The sequence below is a fragment of the Cloeon dipterum genome, chromosome 3, assembly GCF_949628265.1.
Source record: "Cloeon dipterum chromosome 3, ieCloDipt1.1, whole genome shotgun sequence".
In the NCBI taxonomy this organism is placed as follows: domain Eukaryota; kingdom Metazoa; phylum Arthropoda; class Insecta; order Ephemeroptera; family Baetidae; genus Cloeon; species Cloeon dipterum.
Genome location: NC_088788.1, coordinates 18,776,171 through 18,802,351, shown reverse-complemented (window position 1 = coordinate 18,802,351; position 26,181 = coordinate 18,776,171). Strand labels below are relative to the sequence as shown.

The following is a 26,181-nucleotide window of genomic DNA, read 5'->3' as shown; positions in this document are numbered from 1 at the left end:
CGTGGCGGCCGCCAGTCCACACTTTGCTCGCGATGAGTCATGGCCAACGTGAGAGTTCTTGTCAGGGTTAGACCCCCATCGCTCAAGTGAGTACTTTTACAAATTTTTTGTATTTAATGTGCTGAACGAGATCGCCAGAAAATTATGTAAATAATATTCTTCATCATATACATATGGAGATGATATATTTCTAATCATATTAATCAACAGGACAGCTGACTCGGTTTTGTTACTTTTAAAAAAAGACAGCACTGTCTTTTTAATTTATATAATTTCATGAAAGGATTTTAATCCTTTCAAAAAATGACGTGCAATTTATTTAAGTATTTTCTGATCTAAAATTTACTTATTAAAATGCGGCATATATGAAACAGCTGATTAAATTTCCGCATTTCATTTATTTATATCTCACTTCCGACAGCTAGAATTCAAAAGGATTAATAAACAGATAAAGATAGATAGACACACGCAGGTTATTTATTAAAATTAAATTAAATGAATGGCCTACCCTGCGCGGAAATTAATTCAGGATGGCCGGCCAATTGTGAAATTCTGCCATCCGCTGGATTAATTTCCGCACAGAGTAGCGACCCATTCAGTTTTTATTTTTATTTTGATTTTAGACTTAGTTCCTTGTAATTAATTTCGATTTAAACAATTAAATTAAAATTTTACTGATTTTACAATGGCTATATATATATACTCCCAAGTAAAAAATCAGGCACGGGAAAGGCTAACAAATCGAAAAAAATTGTAAGATAACATTAATATCACATTACATAATCAGTATAATTGACTTCACACCCCACGTGATTTTTCTTTTTAAATAGATTAAATTTTATTTTAAAATTTGAAACCATAAATTTAAAAAAAAATCAGAATATTTGGACAGATAAGTTCAGTCAACTCCGTTGAAGACATTTTACGCCAAATTGAACCCTAAAAGCCAAATAGTGCGTTATCTTGCTCACACGCCCCCGTTCATCGCACTTCCTCGAGGCAAACGCACCTTTTCCCCTAATCGCCCATGTGTTCACTGCACACACACAAATAACATTAACACGCCGTCGGAAGAAGACAAATGGTGGCGGATGCGAGTGCCGCAGGCCCAAACGAGGAAGCAACCGGAATCTCCTTCGGGATTACGCACAGGGGCGAACGGCGCGTGCTATTTTTAGTTGGGCACACTGGCATATACATCATTCAAACCGGCGCAGATGCAGTTTTTTATTATTTGGACTCGCCTCTACTTCCAGCTCTCTGCGGTGACTAAAAAGAGACTCGCGGGCCCCAAACTGTCTCGACGGACGCAACGCCGGCTCGCAAGCAAAGTCGCCTTCATAAAATTCAAACAGAACAAATGTGTTTTAGCAAAGGTCGTGTACGACTAAACTATCTATTAATTTGCCTTTTTCGCTATTCTGAATTCTGATAAACATTAATGCATAGTATGATTCAAAGAAATAAATTAATTAAAATGCTGTGTGTTCTAATTAAAACACATTTTGGTACCTGGTAAAATATAAAATCAACAAGATTTTTTTTCTGGGTAATTTTTGAAAGGGTCATTAAAATACGTTAATTTTATGTTCTATTAAAAAATTAGGGAAATTGTAAACAAAATTACAGGCAAGGATTTCTGTAGAGTCTTTACCACAAGTATTTCGGAGTTTGAAATCATAAAATCAATTGGTTTTAATTTCAACTTTTAAATATTACAAATTTAATTTGGAATTGTAATGTCTCGACGCTTGGCTGGCATATTAAGTGTGTTAACGTTAACAGGGAAAACATTTTAATAAAACACGTGGTAATTTTTTATCCGTTGAAATTTAAAAATATCGTACTAAAGAGGAAAAGGATGCGTCTGTTAATGCCTCGGCAGTATTTCTATTTCCATCCCATTGAACTAGACATTTAACTTGAATTGCACTCAAGCATTATATATTTTCTCGAGAGATAATCTTTACTGAGCAGAAGAAGTTAAACACTCCATTACGAACGCTGGATGTTGAATGTTTGCTCTGCGCTTACGATGATGTATTGGAAGATTGATAATACAAATCCTCAACAAACAAGTTCATTTTTCTTTCAATTTCCAGGGAAAAAGTTGACAAAGAGCCTGTGATCGTTAGAGTCAATCATGAAAACAGCACTGTCGAGGTTACGAATACAAAGGTGAGGGATTGCTCGTATTTATCTCGTAAAAATCTGAAAGTCAAACTGTCCAAGGTGCCAGACAATGCCGAGTACGACAGCCGAGAGAAAATTCGAGTGTTCGCATTCCAGGAGTGCTTCGACTGGGACACGCAGCAAGAACAAGTGAGTATATAAATGTTTTGAATTTTTGGTCCGAATCAAAAAGCACTGTGTGATATAGGGCGGTACGGGGTTGTTCAACTTTTCATGCCGAGGGGATGTGGGTTAGAGGCGCACGCGGGATGATCGGCGCCGGAGTCGAGTTTTTCAGTGAGAGCGTTCGCGTGACAGCTCTCTTCATTTATAAGTATAAATCTAATATCATATCGCCCATTATAATCTACTGAGCAAATTGTGAACTTTCAAACATGCTGGAAAGGTGGATCTCATATCCGTCCATAAATAACGAGAAAATCAAACATACAATTCGCTAAAAAAAACTCCTACTCTGAAATCAATTTTTTCAGAACAAACTTCTTTACTATTTTCATTTTTGGCTAATATTTTTAAGTTGAATGTTAAATTCAAAGAAAATTAAAAAAATCAAACTTACAACACATTCTTGGATTAATGGACAAAATATTTTGATTTAAATTTAATGGAAAGGGTAACATTTGGAAATTAAATTATATTATAAGTGTTGTTGACAATACGCAGTAGAAAATAATTGTTATAACAAGTTGAAATACAATGTGAAATTATCACAAGAGAATTCTAATTTTGTTTGATTCATTTTTGTTTACTTTTGTTTAGCTAAAATTTACAGCTCTGATCATAAATTTTCTTGGCAAATTTCAATACCCCTCACGATGAGATCTATCCAGCAAAATGTATGAAACTTTTTGGAGAAACTCTTTGCTGTGGAATAATAATAACATTTCGAGAAGGGAGTTGGTCCTCTCACCATTCAAAAAACATACTAACCTTGCAGTGAGACCTTTCATATATATATTGGATAAAATACAGGGCTACAACTAGATCAATTTTGATTTTGAATTAAACCTGAGGGAATAGTTTATGCATTGGCAGCAAGGATTTTCCGGTGTTTTGCACTATCAATCCTCTAGAAGCAAATTATGAGTGGTTTTTTTTTATCTTTTTACGATTTCGAAGAGCTTTCTCTCAAATAGTTTGTCTATCGGTTTTGACCTTACAATTAAAATACAATTATTGAGGTGAGAAGGTTTGTGTAAATGTTTTAGTTATAAAAAAATCCCCTTAACAAAAAGTAAAAATTAGTGAAATTTTAAGTGGATATAGAAGAGCTGATCCAGCCTTTCATTTAAATTTCATTAAATTTCCTGCGTGTGTATTTCTTTCTATTTTCTGATTTTAATCTACTTCCAAAATTGAATTTATTTACGCGGAAGCGATTTTGCCAACAATATTTTTTTCTTACATTGGAATTAAATTTGTAATTTTATACGATTTAAAATGCTCTTTCAGATTTTCGAGAGCGTCGGCTCTCAAGTGATAAATTCGGCCTTCAGCGGCTACAACTCCTGCGTTCTAGCGTACGGGCAGAGTGGCACAGGCAAAACTTTCACCATGATGGGCTCACAGGTACGTAAAACCTCATTTTAAAAATAGGCGGACAAAAATGGATTTGTAGAAAAAAGTAATATACTAATAAAACTGCACTTTGGCGATGGCACACACAGGAGTGTCCAGGACTGACACCTCGCATCTGCCGCGCCGTGTTTCCTCGTTTGGCCGGCGAAACGTCTTCCAGTCACGAGCATCCGATCCGAATCACAGTCAGGTGTGTATTATATGTGCGCGCGGCAGCCAGGGTGTTTTGCTTTTTGATTTGCGGCGCGGATCAATGCGCGGATAGCGTGATCTGCATTGACACCCCCGTGAGTAAGTGCGATTCGGGCGAGCCGAAACGCCGTGCAGTCGTGCTTCGCCCGTGTGTGTGAATGTGTGTGTGTGTGGCAGTCGCCAGAAAACGAACAAACTCGCTTCGTTATTAAAGGATTCTCAGAAGCGAATAATCTTGTAAGCAAATGCTTCGGAGGTAGAGATTTCGCGTGAGTCGTAAATAATTCTTACTATTCTTCTCTGTTGTTGTGCTTGTGCTGAACGTGAAATTTGCGATTACCCATGCAACAGAGTTTTTGGCAACTCTATTTGAGTTTAGAGCTACATATCAGTGATTTTTAAGCATCTGCTCCTTCCAAAATAGTTTAAGCTCACTCTTTAAAAAAAACCTTGTTTCATTAACTTTGATAAAAAGGCATATTTTATTTTAATTTTCTTATAAGGATTTTTGATGCAATCCAAATTTGTCAAACTAAGAAGAGTGACTCAAGAGAAAATTTATTTCGTACGTTCTCGGACTGCAGTGGTTGTTTTGACCTTTGCCTGCAATAAAAAATCCATAACCATAGAACGAACCGCAGAAGATTCTTAATTCACTCTTTTGTTTTTAATTTTTGGTACGTTTAATGCGAAGATACACTTTTGGAATAGAATTTGACAATTTTAAACGTTGCGCTAATTTAAAAATTAAAATCCATGAAAAGATTTTTGACAAATTAGTAATATAATTCATTTGAGATTGCCGCGACACATTACATAATTTTTCGTTTATTTATTGTCGTTTTTTATAATTATGTATGCCCATAACTGTTCGATTTTTTTATTAATCTGGCACTCTTTTTATTTTCTCTGCCAATCTTTTACTATCGGGAAATTTATTTTTATGAAATTTTAAATTAACGAATGGCAAAGCTCTGCGTGGATTAAATCAAGATGGCTAGATAATTGTGAAATGTTGAGAGGAACAAATTAAATAACACGCTCTCATACATACTAAACAGCGGCTGTTTCGACCCCTCAGGTAATATCAGTAGTATTTTACCTCCAAGACAAAATTCATACCCCAGTATGTTCTGCATAAGCGATTGTCGTTTAATCGTTGCTAAATAAAATCGAAAACAGTAAACGAGTGAATTACTATTCATTTTTCTGTTTTACAATTAAAAATACTTGTACCATGTGTTCTAGTTTTATTCCATAAATGTCCTTGCGGATTTAACATAAAAATTCTGTTTAATTGTCTTTCGTTGAGAAAAATCCAATTCAAATTGATAAATGAAGGGAGGTGGCGGAAGTTTCGTATTCCATTTACTAGGAAAGAACTTGCAATTTGTGCATTAATGAGTAGCGTGCACGAGTTTCCCTCGTTCATTCAAGAGTTAGGCAGCCCGCACGTTTTTCCCGTCCAGCAGATTGCATACTTGTCAATTAGCAGGCGCGTTGATCACGAAAGGCAAGAGTGGCAGACGCTTAGCACCCCTCTCCTCTTCCTCCTCACATATCACTCAATTACTTCATCCGATTTCCGAATTATCTGGAGATAAATCCTCGAAGGAATTCTGCCTCTCGTGCAGCAATCGCTATGCGCATTCTTACAAAACAATTTTAGAGGCGAATAAAAAAGGTCAGAAATCGATTGTTTTACATGCATGAGGTGCAGAGAAACAAATAGAAATCCACCGATTTCGCCGAGCGTACTATTCGCCGGCTTGGAGAAGGAAACAAACCCCACCCCCCAAATGGAGAATTTTGCGTTCACAAACGCTTTGGCATGCCATCGATACCATTTCTTGTGCGTGTTTGTTTATCAACCTCGTGAGTCCGTGAGTGTGCGATGGACAAACTACGAAACTCCCACATCAGACACCATTTTCCGTAGTAATTTCCAAGAGGAAACTTTTCTTATTTGCTTATTTTGGGCTAAAGTAAACAAACAAGCTGAATTAAATTATGTTTTTGCCTCTGCGCAAATTCCAATTGGCCATTATAAAGTGGAATTGGCGACAAATTGCGCTCCCAGAAATTGAAACCGCACGAGCAGCAATTTAGGGTTGGAAATGAGGGAATCGGATCTTGTTTTGTTTCTCGTGCGCCAAACATCAAATGCGGTTGTGCACGTTCCACGACTAACACTCGCAAGGCGAATCAAATATAAATAAGCTCATCGAGAAACCCCTCAACTTATGACATTCAAACATGCACAAAGAACTTGAATAATCACCTAAAAAGCGGCGTTGCCTTTTATTCATTTTCTAAACGCACTGAAATGTAAATTTTCATTATTATAATGTGGAAGAATTCGCATTTTGTCAGGGAGAAAAATAAAATAATTAGGTTGAGTCTTTGCATATAAAGGATGAAAAATACACACATCAGACACGTGAAATTTCATTTGATTATATATTTATAAAGCTTCAACTTGTCGACGTTCACGTAAACAGACGCTTTTGTTTAGCGCTACGGTAAAAACAGAGGCGCGCCCCAACATGCAATGCTTTTATTGCATGGTGTAGTCAGAAGTGGAGCAGATCCAATTGAAAATTATTCGCTAGAATTTTACATTGGGCTCTCGAGAAGTGGCGCAACAATTCTATCGTGATCATTTCTAAATTTCCAGCTTTTTGGAGATACACAATGAGAGAGTGCGAGACTTGCTGAGAATCCGATCTTCCACGCACCTCAAGGTCAGGGAGCACCCGCAAAAAGGCACATATGTAGAAGGTGAGTCAAATCTGAACCAAGTTTATAAAAATGAAGCCACAATTAAGGCTAAATTGAAGAAAAAATTGAGATCAGCATTGCTTTAAAAACCAATCGATTTTTTTCAAATTCAGCCGCAAAAATGCGAGAAATTCGTATTTTAATTTTGTCCCCCAACAAAACCCAAAACTTAATATATTCTAATAGGTGTAAAAATTCCAAGAGTTAAAGTTAAAAAAATGCTGTTCTCCTGTCAACTGTTTGGCCAGAATGTTCAAATTTTCCCATTGCATAAATCAAGATCAAGGGGGAAACTTAACAAATATTAAAAAAATGTTTGCAAATAACTGCAAGAAGTTGGTAAAAAATAAAATTAAAAAAATAATACAGGAATGCACTGGTTTTTTCAAGATCTTTTGCGGATTTTTTTGCAACCATGAGAAATCTCAAGAAGTTAATTTTTTTTCTATTACATCTCCATTTAGAGAAAGTTGTGAAAATGGTTGAAAAAATAAGCGGAAATGACAAAATACTGTGTTTGGAATCAGGCAAAATTGTAAAAAAACTAGCAAGTTTATTTGCAAATCTGTACCCTCATTCTTTTGGAACACCCAGAAGTGGGGGATGCATTTTAATTTTCGAAAGCTAATTCTCATGATGAATTGTGGCTGCAGGTTTAAGCGAAATTTGCGTGAGCGACGAGGGCAGTTTGATCGGCCTACTGAACGAAGGCAACTCGCGGCGGTGCACGGCCCAGCTGGGCGAGCACTCGCGCTCAAGCAGGAGCCACGCGGTATTCAGCCTTTGCCTCGCGAGGCGGCAGGCCAGCAGTAAGGCGAACCTTGTGGACTTGGCCGGCAGCGAACGAGCCGCCTCTGGGGGCAGCAGGAAACGCAAGGAGGAGGGCGCCAACATAAACAAGTCGCTGGTCACCCTCGGAAATGTGATTTCGGCGCTCGGTGAGTCCAAATTTTCGAGAATTGGTATGCAATCCGCCCATCGGGTCTGTCCAGCGGGCTGCATAACGCACGAATGCGCCAGGCGCGCGCGGCGTTCAATCCTTGTCTTGTTTAAGGTCGCAGCGAACATTACACACAGATAGCTCGCTATTTATTGCCTTGGCAAAGTTTATCAGAACAACACTGCTGCACTGTGTGAATAAACACATAGTTGCTGTGTCGTGTTATATATATGCAGCGCCGCAGATTTCAGATTAAATTGTGCACATGTATTTATGCAGTGCGGGAAAACAAACACACTCTCTGCATCTGTTTGTAGAGACCTTCAATCAAATGATTTGCCTTTGATGAGAACAAGATTGCAATATATATTACTGGTCATTGTTTATTGCTCATTTTAAATATGTGCATGTGTAAATTAATTATTATTAAGATTAATGAACAATGGCAAGAAATGGCAAGCAGGGTCTGCATAAACGCTCGAAACAAAAAGTTGAAAGTATATCCACTCAGCAGATTTTTTATTTGCTTGAACACAAATTTTGATCCATGTGTGTGCCATACATTGAAAATTGGTTTGTTTCCCAGCCATTCTATCGATCGTTTGCTTATATTTTACAGCCGAGAAGTCTCGCAACAGTAAACGCCGCTATCACGTCTACATTCCGTACAGGGATTCGGTGCTAACCTGGCTTTTGAGAGACTCGCTTGGTGGAAACGCAAACACTTTCATGATAGCCAGTGAGCAAATTTATTAATTCCGCCGTAGACCGAATGAAACGTCTGAAATAATATTCCTTTGCAGCTGTTTCTCCGGCCAACGGCAGCTACAGTGAGACGGTGAACACCTTGCGTTATGCCCAGCGGGCAAAGTACATCATCAACACGCCCAAAATGAACGCTACCAACGACGAGACGAACAAAACCATACTGGAGCTGAAGGCCGAGGTGGCACAGCTCAGAGCCGCACTTGCAAAAATGCAAATGGTGTGATTCAAATTTTTGTATGAAAAATATAATAATTTAATTTCCAAGTTCAACTATGAGCAGGAAATAAAAAGGATTAATATGAAAAAAAAATAATTTAGCATATAAACCCGTTTCCAAAATTTTCACATTAAAGGTGCAACATAAGAAATTGGAAGCTAGCTTCCAACCTTTTTAATATCTTGCCTTATACAGGATAAACGTTGACATTTTTAAGATGGAATGAAAGGGTTGGTAAAAATTAATATTAACAAAAATTTATTCTGAAGCTCTGTTAGATAAAACGTTATCAAGAATTCTTATATAAACCATAAACTAACTTATTTTTGCCCAAAATCGCCTAATCCATTCCGGTACTCCGACAGAGATAAAAAGAGAGAAAAAATCCCCAAAAATTAATATTTGCAGAAATTCATTGATTTTCCCGAATAAATGTCAATTTTATATTAACTACTTTAGCAAAAACTTTAACCGCCATTTTAAAATGGTGTCTTACGCCCTTCATGATAAATTTTCATATCTTCTAACAGGTCCAAAGATCTGTTTTAAATATCAATTAAGACAAGCTAACTAAAAAAAGTCGCAAAAAGGCGTGTTCAAAAATGTTTGAAAATTTTATTTGATTGGTGTTTAACATTTTAAAAATTTTGGAACCAGAAGAATCATTTATTTTGGGAAAAAAATCCAGTGAAATTATTTTGTATTTTTTTTTTTTTGTTAGATATTTCCGTGAAAATTTGTAATCAGAGAAGGAATGAAAAATGCTGATTGCTGAGGGTTCTAGCAAATCTTCTTGTTTCCTGTGGTTTAAATTATCCAATTATTCTTTATACTTTACGAACAAATAATTTGTTTCTTAACTTCATTTTTTTAATATTTTCCTTATTGAATAATTGATATAGTTAATTGTAAGTTAGAGATATATTGTAGAAATGAAATTAAGAAAATTTTCAGAATGGCACAGTGCAACACAAGCGGCTGATATCTCCTTGCGTGGCTAGTCAGGACGAGATGAAGGCGAAACGCTGGGTCGCTCGCTACCATAGACACATCTCTAGTCTACAGGTAGTCCTCGAATTCTTCGCTGTTTCTTCTCTGCCTTTCTATTTTGAGCGGCGGTCCGCTCGGCTGTAATGCCATGCGTCGGCGCGAGCCACTACGTATACGCTAATAATTCAGTCTCAACTCCGCACTTGTTCTGTTTCAGCACCCTTGCCCTCAATCATACTCGACAACATTGCAATTCTTGTGAGTATTTTCCATTTCTTTTATCCTTGATAAAAATTCGCAACGCTCTTCGATATTTGCTGTCCATAGGCTGAAGACCCGCAGATAATTGTGATTTTTTTGTTGCCTACGTCACGGAGGGCTTGATATTTACGATTGCCATTTCCCGTTGGTTCACGAACGATTCCCCTGCATATATTAGAAACTAGAAAATGTAAAATAGTGGAATAGTTGTCTCCTCGCGTTTTTGGAGCACGCAATGACAACACAAATTTGTTGCATAGTTCATTGCATATTGCGTGGCTTTTTACAAGTTTTCTCATAAAGTGTCTTTTTTCCGCTAAAGGTCAATTGGCGTCACTTTTTATCCATTTCTGAGGGGTGCAGATACCCTAAAACTGTCGCGAATGTTTCAAGTCGCTCACGAAAGCTTTGCTATCGCAATAAACTCGCGGAGCAAACGTGGTGCCAAGAATATTCAAAATAATCGAATTAAAATGTGCACGCATCGCTCGCTTTCATCTCTCACTGACGAAGCCTTACTTTGATTTTTTTTTCTCGCAGCATGGGCCAGGGCAGCTCGAGCGTCAGCGAGGCCGTACCCGCGCCCCCGCCCGCGGCACCACCAGAAGAGGCAGTAGAAGTGAAGGAATTGCCATGCACGCTGCTGCCGGTCATGCTGCTGGAGGCCGATCCGCGCCTCTCCTCCTCGTGCGACCTCGTCTACCGCAGTCCGTCCCGCAAGATCAGCCGCAGCCAGCACCGCGACTACTCCTCCCAAGACTCGATTCAGGCCGACTCGGGCCTTTCTCCCGAAAACTCCCTGGCGTCCAGCAGCAGCAGTCTCGAGTCCAACCGCAGTCTTGACAGCCGGAGGAGTTTGTCGAACAGACCGAAGAGCGGAATTCCGATCAGGGTGCGGTCGTCCAGCTCGCCGGACCTGACCGCCCTGAAGAACAAGAAGCGCACCAAGCAGGACATCGTGGCCGACGTGACCAAGCGGCTGTACCCGATCAAGAAGATCAGGGAGCGGGCCCTAGCCTTCGCGGCCGCTGCCGCGACCGGCGAGGAAAGCGAGACGTGCTCCAAAGCCGCCAACCGCCTCAGGGACCTGAGCAAGCGGCTGCTGGAGGCCCACAGGAAGGCCAAGGGCAAGGTGGAAGTCGAGACGCAGACGGATAGCGAGGCGCACTCGACCAAGGAGGCGGCCGTGGAGACGGACAGCCGCCTGCCGACGGCCTTCCTCGCCTCGGACATCCTGCTGCCCGTGTGTCTGCTGCGACACCCCAGTCTGGACACAGTCGTGCAGCCGGACCTGCTGAACCAGTGCCGCAGCTGTGAAAAGCTCAGCGACGAGTGCAGCTTCTCCGACGACAGTCTGGACAACTGTCTGCACAAAAGCGTGGACACGGACTCTCTGGACGACCTGCTGGACGGCTCGCCGAAGCAGCAGCAGGGAAAGAGAATTGTGTTGAAAAGTGACTTGGGCTCTCAGGGTGGTTGGGAGGTGAAGCTCGAGGTCAGCAGTGACGACGGCGTGGTGAAAGTGGTGCACAGCTCTGACGAGTCGCGGCCGCTGTCCAGCGACGACAACAACTCGTGTCCGTCGCCACTGAGCTCAGAGGGTGGCAGTTTTGGCAGTGACTCTTCGTCCGGTGACGACATTTTGTACTTCATGCAAACTCCTCAGCAGAGCCAAGACGCGCCGACGGCACGTTTCGAGCGGTCGCTCTACACGATTCTCGAGAGCAGCGAGCACAGTGAACAAAGCGACGCGACCGCTGCTTCCCCGACGGCCTTTTCCTTCGAAGCACGCAATTCGCCCAAATTATCCCAAAGCCCGAAAATGGACCAAAACAAGAACTTCACCATCGAGATTACGAACAATAACGGCGCCGGCTGCAAATTCGCCAACCCACCGACTTGCTCAATTTCGTTCAGCGACGCTAATTGCAATCACGTGCGGCCGCCCACGCCGCCGGCCAAACCAGAGATTTTGTTCGAGGGCGAGCTGAAAATCAGGCCCAAATTCGCGATCGGCAGTATTTTGCACAACAAGCCGACCGTGTGCTACCCCAACGACAGTGCAAGACTGATCTCCAACAGTTTTTATCCAGAGTTCACGAAGGGCCTGGAAGACTTCATGTGCAAAAGCGCCCCGCCGACGTTCACGGCGCCGCAACAATTCGTGACTGAAACGACCGCGTCCATCAGGACGCCGCTCTCCTCCGATTCTTCGCAAGATGAATATTATCAGCAGGCGAAATCCTGCTCCGCCGACCAAATTAATTCTGACGCATCATGCGGGCATCCGGAAATTAGGTCAGTGCTGGATGATTCGTCCGCTGACACCAAAGTTCACAGCGATAAATTTCATACCAATCAATATTTGAACGAGGAAGAAGCGTACGAGATCAAGAAAATACAGGATGCGCGTGACCCGACCAGCTCGAAATCGAATGGGAATATGGCTCGGCTCCCAGTGCAAGAGGCAAGTAGAACACGCATTGCAACCCACCCAGTAAATCGGCGCCAAATGGCATTTAAACATGCACACTGTATAGCCACTTCTGTTCGCAGTGAATAAGATTGTGACACGACGTGTTTTAACACCCCACCAGTTGAATGAAATTAAAAAAAATAGTAATGATAAGAACGCTTTTTGCTGTCACAATTTAAATCGTTCTCTTCAATCTTGCCAAGTTCTCAAAATAGCTAAAATGGGGATAACACATTTTGCGCAGTTTGGAGTTAATTTATTTGCAAAAATAATAATTGTGTTTTAAGCCAATTGAAGGACCAGTCGACTTTATGCAATATTTTAAAAGGATCTTACAGGACAATGATGAACAATATTTTGCATTATGGCTCCGCAGATATTGATGCTTCGAATTTCTTATAGAATTTAAGAATGAATGGTTCGATCATCTCTTTAAAATGTGCAATAATCGATCAGGATAGAATTAACAATTAAATTTCAGATTTTGCCTAATGTCTCGAAAAATTGCTTGTTGATTTTCTTTTATTTGCTTTATTTTGATTCCTCTCGTCGCGATTTAACCAACGGTGTTAATCACATGAGCGCTTAATTTCCCTCCTGTTAAATTAATCAAGATTTTCAATAGAAAGACGAGAAACGCTAAAATGTTTTATTGGAATGCAAAATTTGGAGCTGATTTTCTCCGATATTTTAGCGGCTATAATATCAGGGAAGATTTAGCTTTTCCAAATTTTAGGTAATATAAGTAAAGGCTAACATGATTTTTAAGTATTTTTTGCAGTGAATAAATATATGGTTTAATTTTATTAAAATTTTTTTGAACCATTTTTTAATAAATTTTTTGACATAAGTTACAAAATCTGTCATTATCGTTTCAGAAGGAAAACTGTGAGTCTACGGCTTCACAAAGCGTCGAAAATCCAGCCGTTCCAGTTCCTTGGGCAGACCCGAACCAGAGAAAATTCCTTAACATCAGCGTTACGACCCCGGCGAGAGGGCCTTGCATCGTGCGTCGAGACGCGAGTTTCAACTCCGAGGACAGCATCACCTTCGTGTTCGTTGGACCCAACCAGAAGAACTCGCCCCCCGTGCTGATGGAGCTCATCAAGCGTTCTTCCAAAGGTCTACGCCGCTCGCTGTCTCTGGACTCGGCCACCAGAGCCCTGGGCCGCATTACAAAACGCAACTCAAAAAGCGACTCTAACCGCTCGTGCAGCACGGACGACCTCGCGCCCGAAGACACCCGCTCTTTCCTGGAGCAAACCAAAACCTCCGACGGGCCAAACCACAACTTCAAACGACTGCGGTGCGAGGCCCTGACGCCGTCGGACAGCGAAGTCCGCTCGACGGACGATGACTTCGACGACTCCCCTCCACCAGAGTTCCCAAAATCTACCGGCTTCGAGACGCATCAGTCGTGGGCCGAGATGAAAGGCATCATCCTCGGACAGCAAGTGCGCCGGGCGTCCGACTCGCCAAGCCCCCCACCTATGCCTGCGAGACGCAGGAACTCTGGCAAAAAGGCCGTCTCCTGGTCCGACATCAGCGGCTGCGGCCTCATCAGCTCGCCCAGCACGCACAGCCTGCCGTCGCCGGTGACCAGTTCGCCCAAGCCCATCATCAAGAAGACCAGCCTGCCGCCCGTGCCACAGTCGCGGTCGCCCAGCCCCGGATTCAGCAGGCCCCTGCGGGAGCGCAGTCTGTCCGTGCCCGGGGCGTCCCGCTTCAGCCGCGGCTGGAGCGAAGACAGCAGCCCCAGCCCCGAGCGGCTGCGAAGGGACGCCCTCAGCCGCAGTCCACCGCGCTGCGGCTCGCCGAGGTGCCACAGCGTCGGCGACATGACGCAAATCGGCGTCGAGCAGGAGCCGATCCGTCAGTTCCTGGCGCAGGCCACCGACCTCCTGTACAGCCTGAGCGATCTGTCCAGACAAATCGAGCACAACATCCCGCCGACCCCACCGAGACCCCTCGAGGAGCGTCCGCACTCGCGAGGCGCGTGCTTCCACTGCAGCAGCTCCTACCCTGCGCAACCCGTCACCGCCCCCTCCCGGTTTTCTTGGTACGAACCCTCGCCCTTGGAGCGGCAGCTGGAGGCCTCGTGTGCGAGACTGGAGGCCAGTTTGAGGAATCCGCCGCAGTGGCAACAGCTGTGCGAAGAGGAGCCGCCGCGGCCGGTGCGCAGGCAGAGGGCGCGTTGGCAGCAGCCCCACCAACTGCCCCCGCTGCCCCACCAACCGAGACCCCAATTCTCGCCAAGGGCTTATATGCGGTACCTGCTAGGCGTTCGGAAGAGGATCATCCAGTCGGCGCGACAGGACAATCAAAGGAACCCTGATGAGGATTTGTGAGTTAGACCCAAGAAACGAAAAAAACTTCGGCGACGCGTACTTTTGTCTGAATCTGAATGGAATCAGCCCGAAATAGGTGATTTAGAATATATGTCCGAAAGGAAGGAATTTGTACAAAAATATAATATCATATTTTGTTTCAACTTTCTCCGACTCAATTCTGCTACTTTTCGGACATCATGATTGATAAAATACTGACAAGGAAACCCTTATGATTTGACGGTTTAGATTTTGGTGACATTTTGAGCTCGTGTTGTATCCAATGAGTTAAGAGATATCCCCAGGGGAAATTTTTGATCCAACGCAGTTTTTGAGTTATGCGCAGAACTGCCAGCTCAAAAAATTAAAAATCATCTTGGGATTTTGCATGGCAAATGGTCAAATATCAAATTTTTGAACCAGCTTTCATTCGCTCTTCTTAATAATTTCCTTGGTATGATATCGATATTTAATTTAACCTTTTAATTGGAACAAAACATGATTTTTTTAAATTCCAGCAACTCTGGCAATATCCAAATATATTGGAAAATTCCAAATCACCGCAATTTCGGGAAAATCAGGCGATCCCAAATTTAGACCAAAGTGCCCTGGACTCTTAAAGAAAAATGACCAAAATTGATGCTAATTTTAGATTAAAAATTATAATAGTGTAATGTAAGTTTTGTGTTATTTTTGTACTTAGATAATTTTGTAATATGTTTATTTAATAATACAAATTCTATTATTTCAATCACTTTTATATTCATTTTACACAGTGCGCATCCAAGGAAATTTCACAACAATCATTGGAGAACATAATTTTAGGGATTTCAGTTCGAGCAGACGACGCCCCTGTCGCCGCGAGAGCAGAAATTCCAAAAATTAACGCAGAAACATAAGAACAATAAAAAGTCAACAAACCAAATCACATAAGGTTTCAAAACCTTTGGCCAAATTCGCTGCTTCGCACAATTTCCAGATTTAACATGCACGGTTCACGCAACCCCGCGCGCAAAAAATGTGAAACGAGGCCAACTGAGGACCAACTGAACTCCACTCAGCAGCTCAGGCCCGCACTTTCGCTTTAAACTCGTTTGTAAAAATCCATCGTATTTTAAACAGTCACTGTCTCTACGGCTGAGGAGGTCTTCGCAGGTACACCAGGAGAGCCAGCGCGGCCACGAGACATGATATCAAGTAAAGGTCCCAATTTGGCCCCAAAGCGCGATCGATTTGGAGCAACAGGATCCAATCTTGCCAGCCACCCTGTGACAGGCGATTTTTTGCATTAGCCAATGGAACTTGTTTCATCCAGGCAAGGTGTATTTAATATTTCAAATGGGGATTTTTTTATTGGTAGATTTTAACTGTTAGCATTTTTTGCAATTTCAAATAAAAGGGTAATTAATTTAAAAATTCATCAATACTGATGATTTATGGCGGAAATGCGATGAAACGAAGATTACAATTATTATTATCTGATTCTCCAGGCTTGTGCAGAGTAAGAACAAAAAATCTTAGAAGCACATATTGAAATCAAATGTCTTACTTTAAATGAGTAATTAAAAAATTACGAAATCTGATGTAACACGGAATTTTAACGTCAGTTATTAAGAAATTCTGTGCTCTGGCAACCTTGACGCAAACATAAAATCACATGCACTTACCTCTTGGAAATAATTCAAACCGAAGACAAGGGATAACTTCATGAGGGCTAGCGTGACAGGAACTTTCGCGTCAGGACTCGTCTCCGCAGCTAAATCATAGCAACGCTTGGCCAAATGCATGTCCTGGAGAGTGAAACAAGAGCAACAGACGTTAAAATTATAAAAAAAAAGCTCGCAGAATTTCCTACCTGAGACATTCCGAGACCCTGTTCATGCATGTATCCCAGGTTGAACATGGCCTGCGCGTTGTTTTGTTGATCAGACGCCAGCCTGTAGTGCGCGGCGGCCGCCTCGTAATCAACCGGGGTGCCCAAACCGTAGTAGTGATAGTCGCCCAGCTTGACTTGCGCGGTTCCAGACCCCTGGGCTGCGGCTCGGCCCCAGTAACGAAGGGCTCGCACCAAAGATTCGTTTGTCGGGAAAAGTTCCACTTCATCTAAAAAGAAATTACGTTTAGTTTTATGTTACAAAGAACAACAACAGTGTTTTTATCTTAATAATTTATAGAAAGGCCACTCGTCATTGCATTATTCGTTCAATGATTTATTAAACGCAATATGCGTGCAACACAACTCGTCATTATAATGTAAGAAAATCAAATGTTAGCGCAAATCAGCCCACACTTGACACCAAACATCGCTTGGACTCAAATCATGCGCTCAACAATGCGAGCCAACGGCTTTGTCCTAACCGTTCTTTGCATCAGCGGACAGATTTAGCACATTTTTACTGCTGACTTAAGAGATTTCAATGATTTTCACTGACTTTTCCATCGGTTTAAGATGAAGTATGAATATTTAAAAAATACAACTGAGCTCCAATCTGTGTTTTAAAGTACAAGGATTAAGATTAAATTAAAATTAAATTATCAAACAACTATCTAGTAGTGAGAGTAGATTAAATCCAAAATTAAAAAATATTGATCCACATCGATATTTCATTGCGGCATTCTAACTTTTTAGTTTTATTGAGCTGAAACTTAAAAAGAATACTTTCAAGCTAAATGAGTCCATTTAGAAAATATTAATGCAAAAACAAGAAATAAATATTCCAGTCAGGCATTTTTGGTATTGATCATGTCACCGAAAAAAAATAAGAAATTGCAATACCATACCAGGTTAAAATTTCTCATCTTAAAAATTTACTTTGTTTAGGAAATAAAGACACTGTAAAAGCAATCTTTATAAATTGAGAGATTTGAATTTGTATAGCTCCTATGGAATATTAGTAAACTATCAATTGCCTGTCATTTATATTTTTTCAAAGATTCTGATTGTAGAGTAAATAGGTCTTCTGTAAATACCTCTGTCCAAAATGAATGCAGCATTGCTTTGAGCCACTTCATATCCGAGTTCTGCTAAAAAGGCGTACGTCACAAATGATTCGTCAACTCGTCCTTCGCGATAGTGGTTGTGGGCTTCCATTAACTTCTCACCCCACTTTCCTCGCTCCGCCACGTTTTTGAAGAGCTGAAAATAACAATGCATTCAGAAACTCATCTTCCGCAGGAAAAACACAAAACCGTTACCTCCACTGCGGTGGGACAGGAGCGCATCATTCCTGTGCCGGCAGCGTGCATTTGGGCCAAGTTGTAGAAGGCGAGGACATGTCCGGACTGGGAAGCCAGGCTGAAGTACTTATTGGCTAGTTTGTAGTCTTTCCTGACACCCAAGCCACCTGCGGAACAATACAAATGAAAAGTTTTAACATAAAAAAGAGCAGCAGCAGCTTACTGAAATACATGTTGCCCAACTGCAGCTGGCCGTCCACCCAACCCTGGTCGGCGGCCATCGTGAAGTATTTCTGGGCCATAGTGTAGTCCTTGTTGACACCTTTGCCATGCAGGTACATCAGACCAAGCCCTGACTGTCCCACAGGGTTGCCCAGGTCGGCAGCTTTCTTGAAATACTTGTAAGCTGTGTCGTTGTCTTGCTTCACCAGATCGGAGCCCTCCAAGTAAATCTGAAAGAGCAATATCATCAGTAGTCAAATTCCAAAACTCGGCAAATTTTGTAATTTTTAACTCAATTTAATTCCGATTAATAGTGCACAGCTATAAATAATATTAACAAAACAACAAGTTGTGACAGGTAGTTCCAAGACAATTTCACCTTTCAGGACACTGAGCCTGGACAACCCAGTCGCTTGATAGACGCTTCCGCTCACCCAGATCACTCATTCTCGACCGCCTTCTCAACCATCAACAGCCGTCAGATATCTCACCTCCTACACCGAATATTTATTAACACTCAACTCTTACGCATCAACTCACAATCAGTAACCTGGACACTTGGCTACCATCAGACACAACCCTAGATCTTTGGACACTATAGATACCGATTCGGACACTATCTCAATTTGTGCAACTCACGTATTGGCGCCTGAAAAAGCAATTCTGGAACTCAATAGTACCTTCTATTGCACAAATCTGAGCGCAACTGCTTCAACGATATTCTGCCACCTCCAATCACTACTTTCCGGCGTTGAAAATAGCAACCTCTATCAGGTAGGCATCACTAATGCTTGAGGATCTTTTGCCAGCATTGCACAACCACCTTCCCGATCAGCACCTAGTGTCACAGGCAGGACCATCCTTGATGGACACTCGACATGCCACTTTCATACTCATCTTCTACTCCTTGGACGTTTGCAGCTGAACTTCAGCTCTGTTCCCTCGCTGTCTCGCCAGGACACCCGACCGCGCTTGTATCAAACACCACCACTGGTCACCAATTCTTCGATCTGAGGGACCCTACTGCTCCACCGCAGACCCCTCGTCTGCAACGTTACATCACTTTGCCGACACGCCCCGACTGAGTGCGAACTAGACCACCTCTCGAGAACCTCTAACGTCTTACGACCTGTTTGACACGATTGTTCTCCGAGCGACCTGACAACCTGAGCAACCTGACAGCGTTTTAGAGTAGAACTACTCAGCGCCTGACTTTATTCTTTCGAAGGATCATGTTTGAAGAACAAATCATTGCTTTTATTATCCTCTGCTCAGCCCTTCCCATGGGCTATGTGCTCACTAGGTCCCAGGTCCCAATCACACCGCCGAGCAGATAACATGGTGCCTGAGTGGCCGCAGAGGAGGTTGGGCCCTATTTTTTTGCCTCCCCGCACTGAGGTCTTTAATTAAAACACCAGACAGTTGTCCCTAAGCCTCCCAGCCCGTAGAGCTATTTGAGCATTTTGAGTCACATAACTAACCACCTTTAGCAATTTCTAACAGGGGGCGGCCAGTTCCAGTATTAGATCCCTTAACTGCTCAAATATCTCCCCTCGTTTTCACACTCCTGAGAATGCCTTAACAATGCGAGCCAATGGGCTGGTTAGCTTTGATTTTGGATGACTGCTCACCTTTCCAAGAAAAGCCATGGCCACAGGGTTTCCAGCATCAGCCGCTTGCAGGAAGTAGTGGAGGGCTCGTTGCGGATCTTGCTGCACGCCGCGTCCTCCCTGGTAGTGAAGCTGGCCCAGCCCGACTTGGGCCTGAACGTCCCCCTTCTCAGCCAGCAGCTGGTAGTATTCCATCAAATCATTATCCAGGATGCCAGAGTTGTAGCCAGGTGTCTCCATCTCGTCCAACAGCCTGACCCTCTGCACCGCAGCCCCGCCAGACAAGGAAACCTCTTCAGCAACTGAAATGGAAATTTCGTTGCATATTAAATTGAATTATGGAAGAAAAGCCAGGTAAATCCCAATTAAAATCAATTATTGCTATGAGGATAGAATTTTCGGAATTTTCCCAATGCTCTAATTTTAAATATATCGCTTTGTACCTTTAAGAAATTTTTATGAGCTTTATTTTTTACTCATTTTCAAAAACCATTCTCATGAATAATGCGATTCTGATAAATAAACTAAATAATCACTAACTCTAAATGATTTAAAAATATCGCCAAAAAAGTAGCTGTTGTGTGGTAGGGATACTTTCCATTAAATAACAATTAATGGTCTTTCTAAATCAACTGTAAATTGCCTCTATTTGATGACTCACCAGAATTGGCGACTTGTCTGTAGTGGTTGAGCGCCATTTCGCAACTTGAAGTCACCGAAACGCCGACCCAATACCTGTAGCCAAGAGCCATTTGCGCAAATGTGTTCTTGCCAAGAGCAGCAAAAGTGTAGTAGAGTAGTGCTTTTGATTGACTCGCCTGAACCCCCAAACCAGAGGCGTACAAAAATCCAAGGCCCTGGGGATGGCAAGGAAAATAAATTACTGATTCACATAATATGAAATAAATTAAAAGGGTACCAGTTGGCTGTCTGGATCTCCTTGCTGTGCAAGCTCCTGGAAAATTTCCACAGCCTTTGTGATATTCTGCTCGAATGGGGAGCCCAGCAAGTAAGCCCAGCCTAACTTTGCTTGGGCTCTGACGTGGCCCAGGTCGGCAGCGCTTTGCAGCAAATTGTACGCCACCTTTTTGTTTGGTCTTGTTGCATTCAGCATTGCCCAAGCATTATTGAACAACTCATTGGCTGCAATAAAAATGATATATATTTTCATATGTAAACCTCCAAACTTGGCGCAACCTTTTATTTCCTCAGGGGATAATTCTTTTGGTGCTTCAGTCGTTTCAGGGGCGGCTTCCTCAGGAAGCTCCTCGTCAGCTTCCAACTCGCCGTTGCCCTCTTCATCGGAAGGGCCCCCAGAGAGATCAGGTGCTTGCACTATTTGGATGGCTTCGGCGCTCAGTGTGACCGGCTCGTCGCCGTCATCGTCTTCACCATCAAAAAATCCCTCCTCTTTGATTTTTAGAATGCCATCCTTATTGCGGACAGCTCTTTGCAGACGGTCGTTCTGGGCCAAGACCCGACTCACGCACACTGCGGCCAGCACCAGTAACAGCCACTTGTGCTTCATTCTGCAAATAATTAAGTGCCGGATTTAGAGAATCCACAAAAGTTTTCAAAATTGCAATAAAGATTATAGTGGTCTGCCACATCACTTACGAAAGAAAATATTGTTTCCCTAATGCAGGATGTGGGAACAAAATAAACAAAAAATAGTAACAGCTGTGTCTCTAAAGTGTTCGATAAGTGTGGTGAAAAATATTTATCTAGCAGGTACAAAGCGGTAATAGTTTTCGAACTTCAACTGTCACGTAAAAATGCTAAAACTTTACATACTTTGTTATGGTTGCGATTTTTATTATCGCGATGTAGCTGCGTCACATTGGGCTACGGGGTCTTCTATTCGAAAATTCTCGACTCAGTGTGCTGTGCATAGGGTTCTAAATCTTTGATTAACGATAAATATCCCTTATTGCGTTGGTTGTTTTCATAATAACAACTGGAGATGACGGGTCTCTTTCTCTTTGGTCAGTTTTCGTTTCCAAGGCACAGAAATTGATTCCCTATTCCCCTTGCTTGCAAGAGTGGACAAACTCAGCTGGCAGCGGTACCTTGGCGGTAGTGTTTCGAAAGGATTAACAGAATCTGACCGCTTTTCCTTAAACATGTCTGAATTTTTTAAGAAATAATTAAAAAAAATTACAATTTTAAAACAATTTAACTTATTTTAGTAATACCTGTTTTATATCTAGCTGTAGAGTAAAATTACGCTTAACTTCTTTTCACTCCTCAGCCAAACCCCATTAAACACTCCCCCTTTATGCGGCAACAGTGACAGAGCGGAGGACCTCCAGGTGCGCGTGAAAGGAAGACGAAACGACGATAAAGAGAAAAGTGCCAGAGTATTTGAATGCCTCTTCATTTTCGTTTATTGTATGCACCTGCACACAAACTACATAAATAAGTTACATCACTCGATTTATGTATTACTGACTGACGAGAAGCACTGAATTCCATCATACCCGACTGCGAGATGGCAAACGGTCGAGACCTTAAACTCATCAAGGATTTCAGATTCGACGAAGAAAATGTTTCAACCGTGACCTCGATTGAACAGGTAATAGGGGTTTAAAATTAGATTCTAAATTTTTTATTTGTAATATTTTGAAGAAAAAACGTAACATATTATTTTCAGATCAATGTCGAAGACAATTGTGAAGAGTTGTTGTATCAAACTGGATTGGCTTCTGAAATAGAACCAGACTTGCCAGTGCTGAACAGAAAGCAGCATTTAGAATTTTTGAACTCGTCCCTTAAGTATCTTCCCAAAGGATATGAGGTTTGGCATAGTTTTAAACACTTTCACATAGGACTTACATAATTCATTGCCACCTGCAGGTCCTAGATTCCAGTCAGCCTTGGCTGTGTTACTGGATTCTACACTCATTAAGCCTGCTGGAAAATCCGCCAAATGCAGAAGTTTCTTCAGCTTTAGTTGCGCGTTTAGCTAGGTTAAATTAATTCAAATTGTTATCTTGACCACTCATCTAATTCAAATGCACTGAATTTGCAGATGTCAGACAGAAAGTGGTGGCTTCGGAGGGGGTCCTGGACAAAGCGCTCACCTTGCCCCAACGTACGCAGCAGTAAATGCTCTTTGTACTTTGGGGACAGTAGAAGCGATGGCTCTGATAGACAGGCGAGTGTTGAATTCACTGCTTGGTATTTCAAAAGTATAATTCCAACCTTGAGCAGAGAGAAGCTGCAAAAGTTCCTGTACTCGTTAAAGAACGCCGACAGCTCTTTCTCGATGCATCATGGAAGTGAGGCCGACATTCGAGGAGTTTATTGTGCCCTGTCCATTGCAAGACTGACCAATATTTACACTGAAGAGTTATTCTCTGGATCTGCCGAGTGGATCGTGCGGTATTGAAGAAATGGTTTAGGAAAAATCATAAAATGAATCTTATGATGCTCGCGCTAAGGTGTCAGACGTACGAAGGCGGATTCGCAGGTGTTCCTGGCATGGAGGCCCACGGAGGATATGCTTTTTGTGGACTAGCTGCGTTATTTTTAATGGGACAAGAGGATCTCATCGACTTCCCAGCTTTCTTGGTTAATCTTTGCAGCAATTGTTTGTTTTGTTATTGAAATTTCGTTTCCAGCGGTGGGCTGTTTCACGTCAAATGAAGCTCGAGGGTGGCTTCCAAGGCCGCACGAACAAACTTGTAGACGGTTGCTATTCTTTTTGGCAAGGAGGCGCCTTCCCGTTAATAAATCTAATCCTTAAGACAAAAGGCAAAATTTCTTATTCTTGTTGAGTCAAGAAATTAACAACAACTTCTGTCTTTAGAGGGTATGCCAATGCCGTTAAGTCTGCTGTTCAACCAAGAGGCCTTACAAGAGTACTTGCTAATATGCTGCCAGCACCCCCGAGGGGGCATCATTGACAAGCCAGGAAAGTAAGCAATCAGTCACGCTGATTGGCCGAATTTAAAATTAAATTGAATATGTTTCAGATCTCAAGATTTGTATCACACTTGTTATGGTTTAAGCGGCATCTCAGTTGCTCAATTTGGGTTTGACCCTAGCCACCCAACCGTGATAGGACCTCCGGAAAACAAATTGGTAATTATATATTCTTTAACGGATTAATTTTTTGGAAATCTAAACCATTTTTTCGTGTCACACTTAATTGATCACAGGGTTAAAATTTATTTAAATGAACAGGGAAACCATGCTTCTGGGGTTTAGTCCACCAGACAGAAAATAAGAAAATCTCCATGGGAAAATTTCTAGTTTCCATCTAGCACTGTAGGAGAGCTATGGAGGCCAACCTTAGTATGGGTTCTTATAGGATTTTCCACGTTAATTTTTTGAAAAATGGGAAACTTGATCCAATGATTGTGAAATTTGGTATGTAGATTCTCATTGACGAGACAAATCGTGCGATATGCAATTTTTGTAATTTTGACTATTTCTCGAAGTAAAAATCTTGTATCAGGCCATAGGATCAAAATGTTTTCTTAAAAATAAAACTATTAGTAGTGATAATTCACCATGTGAAACATTAAATTAAAAAAAAAATGTATAATTTAGTGACTGAAATTCTGAAATAGCTCAACCGGCGCTGACTCACCACTTGCTGGTTTTCGCATCTTTCCCGCGGCCTTAGGAACAAATTTAATTACTGACGTTTCAATTAAAGACCTCGGTGCGGAGAGGCGAAAAGATGGCCTCACTGGTCCCAAGATCCTCTGCGGCCACTCAGGTCCCATGTTATCTGCTCAGTGGTATTATTGGGACCCGGTGAGCTCATAGCTTACAGGATGTATTGTGCTGAGCAGAGGTTAATAAATAGTTTAATGTTATTTACTGTCTAAAATATTTGCAATATTGAAAAAATAGGTATAAAATATAGCAAAATTTATGAGCTCTCAGAATATGTTTATAGTGCAATTATTATTTTATGTTTTATTGACCATTATGACCTCAATGTTAAAATTGAGTGGTTTTAAGATGTCAATAATGACCCACCATTTGTTTGTCCCGTCAAGAAGAACCACATACCAAATAATTAGCGTGATTGAACTAAAAGTGGATATTTAAATCGAGTTTCAAGTTTTTTCATAACATTTTGTCTAATCCGTATTTCAGAAACAATGCTGGATGGAATTTTGACTAGTGGTTCATCACTTACGTTATGGGTTTAATGGAGAAAAAATTTGGCAGGGGTGGAAGGACCATGGGGGGTTCCTCGTTGGCTCAATTGTATTTTTGATTAAATTTTCAGGTCCCTTGCCATCCCCTGTACAACATAACCAGCGAGTCAGCTGAGAAAGCAACCACCTACTTCCAATCACTTCCATGTCCCTGCCCAGGCCGCCTCATTTGAAGCTCTTTGTTTTCTTGCCTTCAAACAACTTGTTTCACATTAAATAAATATAAGATATTTATTAGAAGGGAGCATAGTGTGTCAGACAAAATCAATGACATCAAGGATCCATGGTTTATTTACACATGACAGTCTATCGTATAAATGAACTCTAACATGAAATTTGAAGAATATTTCTCCTCTGAATGCGCCTAATCTGATTTATTACTGCATCTTGTTAGATAGAACAGCTCCTTACAAACTAAATACATTCAAAAGGAAAAATTTCTGATCATTAGATTCAATTTCCAGTGATAGGGTTGTGCACACCGCACCATCACCACCAGCACTATTTTGCAAGATTTTCCAGCGATGACCTAACTTAAATTATACACTGAGAGAGCCTTGACACGACAGGCTTTAAATTTGTTTCATGCTATTGAATTTACATTCAATCTTCATAAAAAATGTTTTATTATTTGAAATTGGGCAAAATAATTTCCTAGTGGCAGAATTTTACCTAGAAATTTATAGTTTGTACTCAAAACCCTCTTTCATTACGTTGACGTCTAAGCATAATCATCCGGACCCGTATTTTTCAGCCTGATTTGAAAAATACAAGCAATCCCTTTCAAAGTCTAGCTTATCGCGTGACAGTCTTAAATACCTGCTTCCTGCCCTTTTGAACTAAATTCGCAGTTCCATACTAACTGACCAACGTACAAATATTTAATTCCTGATGTACTCAAGCTCATTCTCTTTTTTGTATATTTTGACATAGGTTTTCACTGAAAGCCTCGTCTGTCTAGCTTCCATTCAGAAAACACGGCAGCGACCAGGCTTGTTCACTTTTTCGCATCTCCGAGTGGCACTCGGGGCAGACGAAGCACAGGGTGGCGTGATGGCGCGGTGGTTGTGCAGAACTTAGAGCATAAGCAAAGAAATTTGGTTGTACATTCGCTTCGTCTGGTGAGTTGGTGAAACTTAACGTGTGGTAATCACTGATCTGACGGAATGTGCATTGATCCTCAAAGATAGTGCAAAGCCAGATGAACGATTTCAAAGTAACAGGGGTGTACAAAAACCAATGGAGGTAATTTCAGAGTTGCTGTCATTG

At 41.6% G+C, this 26,181-nt stretch overlaps 3 protein-coding genes across 4 annotated transcripts; 2 read left to right on the top strand and 1 right to left on the bottom strand.

Annotated features, from left to right (window-relative positions):
* Positions 1-15,474, top strand: LOC135940774 (uncharacterized). The gene is made up of 13 exons (XM_065485822.1): positions 1-86; positions 2,103-2,178; positions 2,233-2,322; positions 3,646-3,762; positions 3,861-3,961; positions 6,641-6,744; positions 7,398-7,682; positions 8,304-8,423; positions 8,488-8,669; positions 9,624-9,734; positions 9,877-9,917; positions 10,461-12,387; positions 13,275-15,474. The coding sequence occupies exons 1-13, from the start codon at positions 40-42 to the stop codon at positions 14,742-14,744; spliced, it is 4,671 nt and encodes a 1,556-aa protein (XP_065341894.1). The 5' UTR covers positions 1-39; the 3' UTR covers positions 14,745-15,474.
* Hrd3 (HMG-coA reductase degradation 3) lies at positions 15,461-21,799 on the bottom strand. Of its 2 annotated transcripts, none has more exons than XM_065485824.1 (11): positions 21,523-21,799; positions 20,930-21,261; positions 20,652-20,875; positions 20,394-20,589; positions 19,754-20,034; positions 18,124-18,352; positions 17,919-18,067; positions 17,694-17,859; positions 16,579-16,826; positions 16,391-16,513; positions 15,461-15,989 (listed from the first exon to the last, which is right to left on the bottom strand). In XM_065485824.1, the coding sequence occupies exons 2-11, from the start codon at positions 21,258-21,260 to the stop codon at positions 15,855-15,857; spliced, it is 2,082 nt and encodes a 693-aa protein (XP_065341896.1). In that variant the 5' UTR covers position 21,261; positions 21,523-21,799; the 3' UTR covers positions 15,461-15,854. The 2 variants fall into 2 exon arrangements, with proteins under 2 accessions (XP_065341896.1, XP_065341895.1); XM_065485823.1 differs by having other exon boundaries at positions 21,527-21,799.
* Positions 21,800-22,022: 223 nt separating this feature from the next.
* Positions 22,023-25,157, top strand: Fntb (Farnesyl transferase beta subunit). Its single transcript, XM_065485832.1, has 10 exons — positions 22,023-22,307; positions 22,386-22,529; positions 22,589-22,701; positions 22,764-22,889; positions 22,946-23,116; positions 23,176-23,305; positions 23,356-23,488; positions 23,544-23,652; positions 23,710-23,818; positions 24,984-25,157. Exons 1-10 carry the CDS (start codon positions 22,224-22,226, stop codon positions 25,083-25,085), a joined length of 1,221 nt encoding a protein of 406 aa, XP_065341904.1. The 5' UTR covers positions 22,023-22,223; the 3' UTR covers positions 25,086-25,157.
* The last annotated feature ends 1,024 nt before the right edge of the window (positions 25,158-26,181 follow it).

Bases quoted from the DNA above. Each gene is read 5' to 3' on its own strand.
- Hrd3 (XM_065485824.1), bottom strand. From the start codon at position 21,260: ATGAAGCACAAGTGGCTGTTACTGGTGCTGGCCGCAGTGTGCGTGAGT. The intron at 20,035-20,393 runs GTGAGTCATCAA...TTTCCATTTCAG, and splicing joins CAGACAAGTCGCCAATTCTG to TTGCTGAAGAGGTTTCCTTG. The intron at 18,068-18,123 runs GTAAGCTGCTGC...ATTGTTCCGCAG, and splicing joins GTTGGGCAACATGTATTTCA to GTGGCTTGGGTGTCAGGAAA.
- Fntb (XM_065485832.1), top strand. From the start codon at position 22,224: ATGGCAAACGGTCGAGACCTTAAACTCATCAAGGATTTCAGATTCGAC. The intron at 22,530-22,588 runs GTTTGGCATAGT...TGCCACCTGCAG, and splicing joins ATCTTCCCAAAGGATATGAG to GTCCTAGATTCCAGTCAGCC. The intron at 22,702-22,763 runs GTTAAATTAATT...CTGAATTTGCAG, and splicing joins TTAGTTGCGCGTTTAGCTAG to ATGTCAGACAGAAAGTGGTG.
- LOC135940774 (XM_065485822.1), top strand. From the start codon at position 40: ATGGCCAACGTGAGAGTTCTTGTCAGGGTTAGACCCCCATCGCTCAA. The intron at 2,179-2,232 runs GTGAGGGATTGC...AAACTGTCCAAG, and splicing joins TCGAGGTTACGAATACAAAG to GTGCCAGACAATGCCGAGTA. The intron at 7,683-8,303 runs GTGAGTCCAAAT...TATATTTTACAG, and splicing joins AAATGTGATTTCGGCGCTCG to CCGAGAAGTCTCGCAACAGT.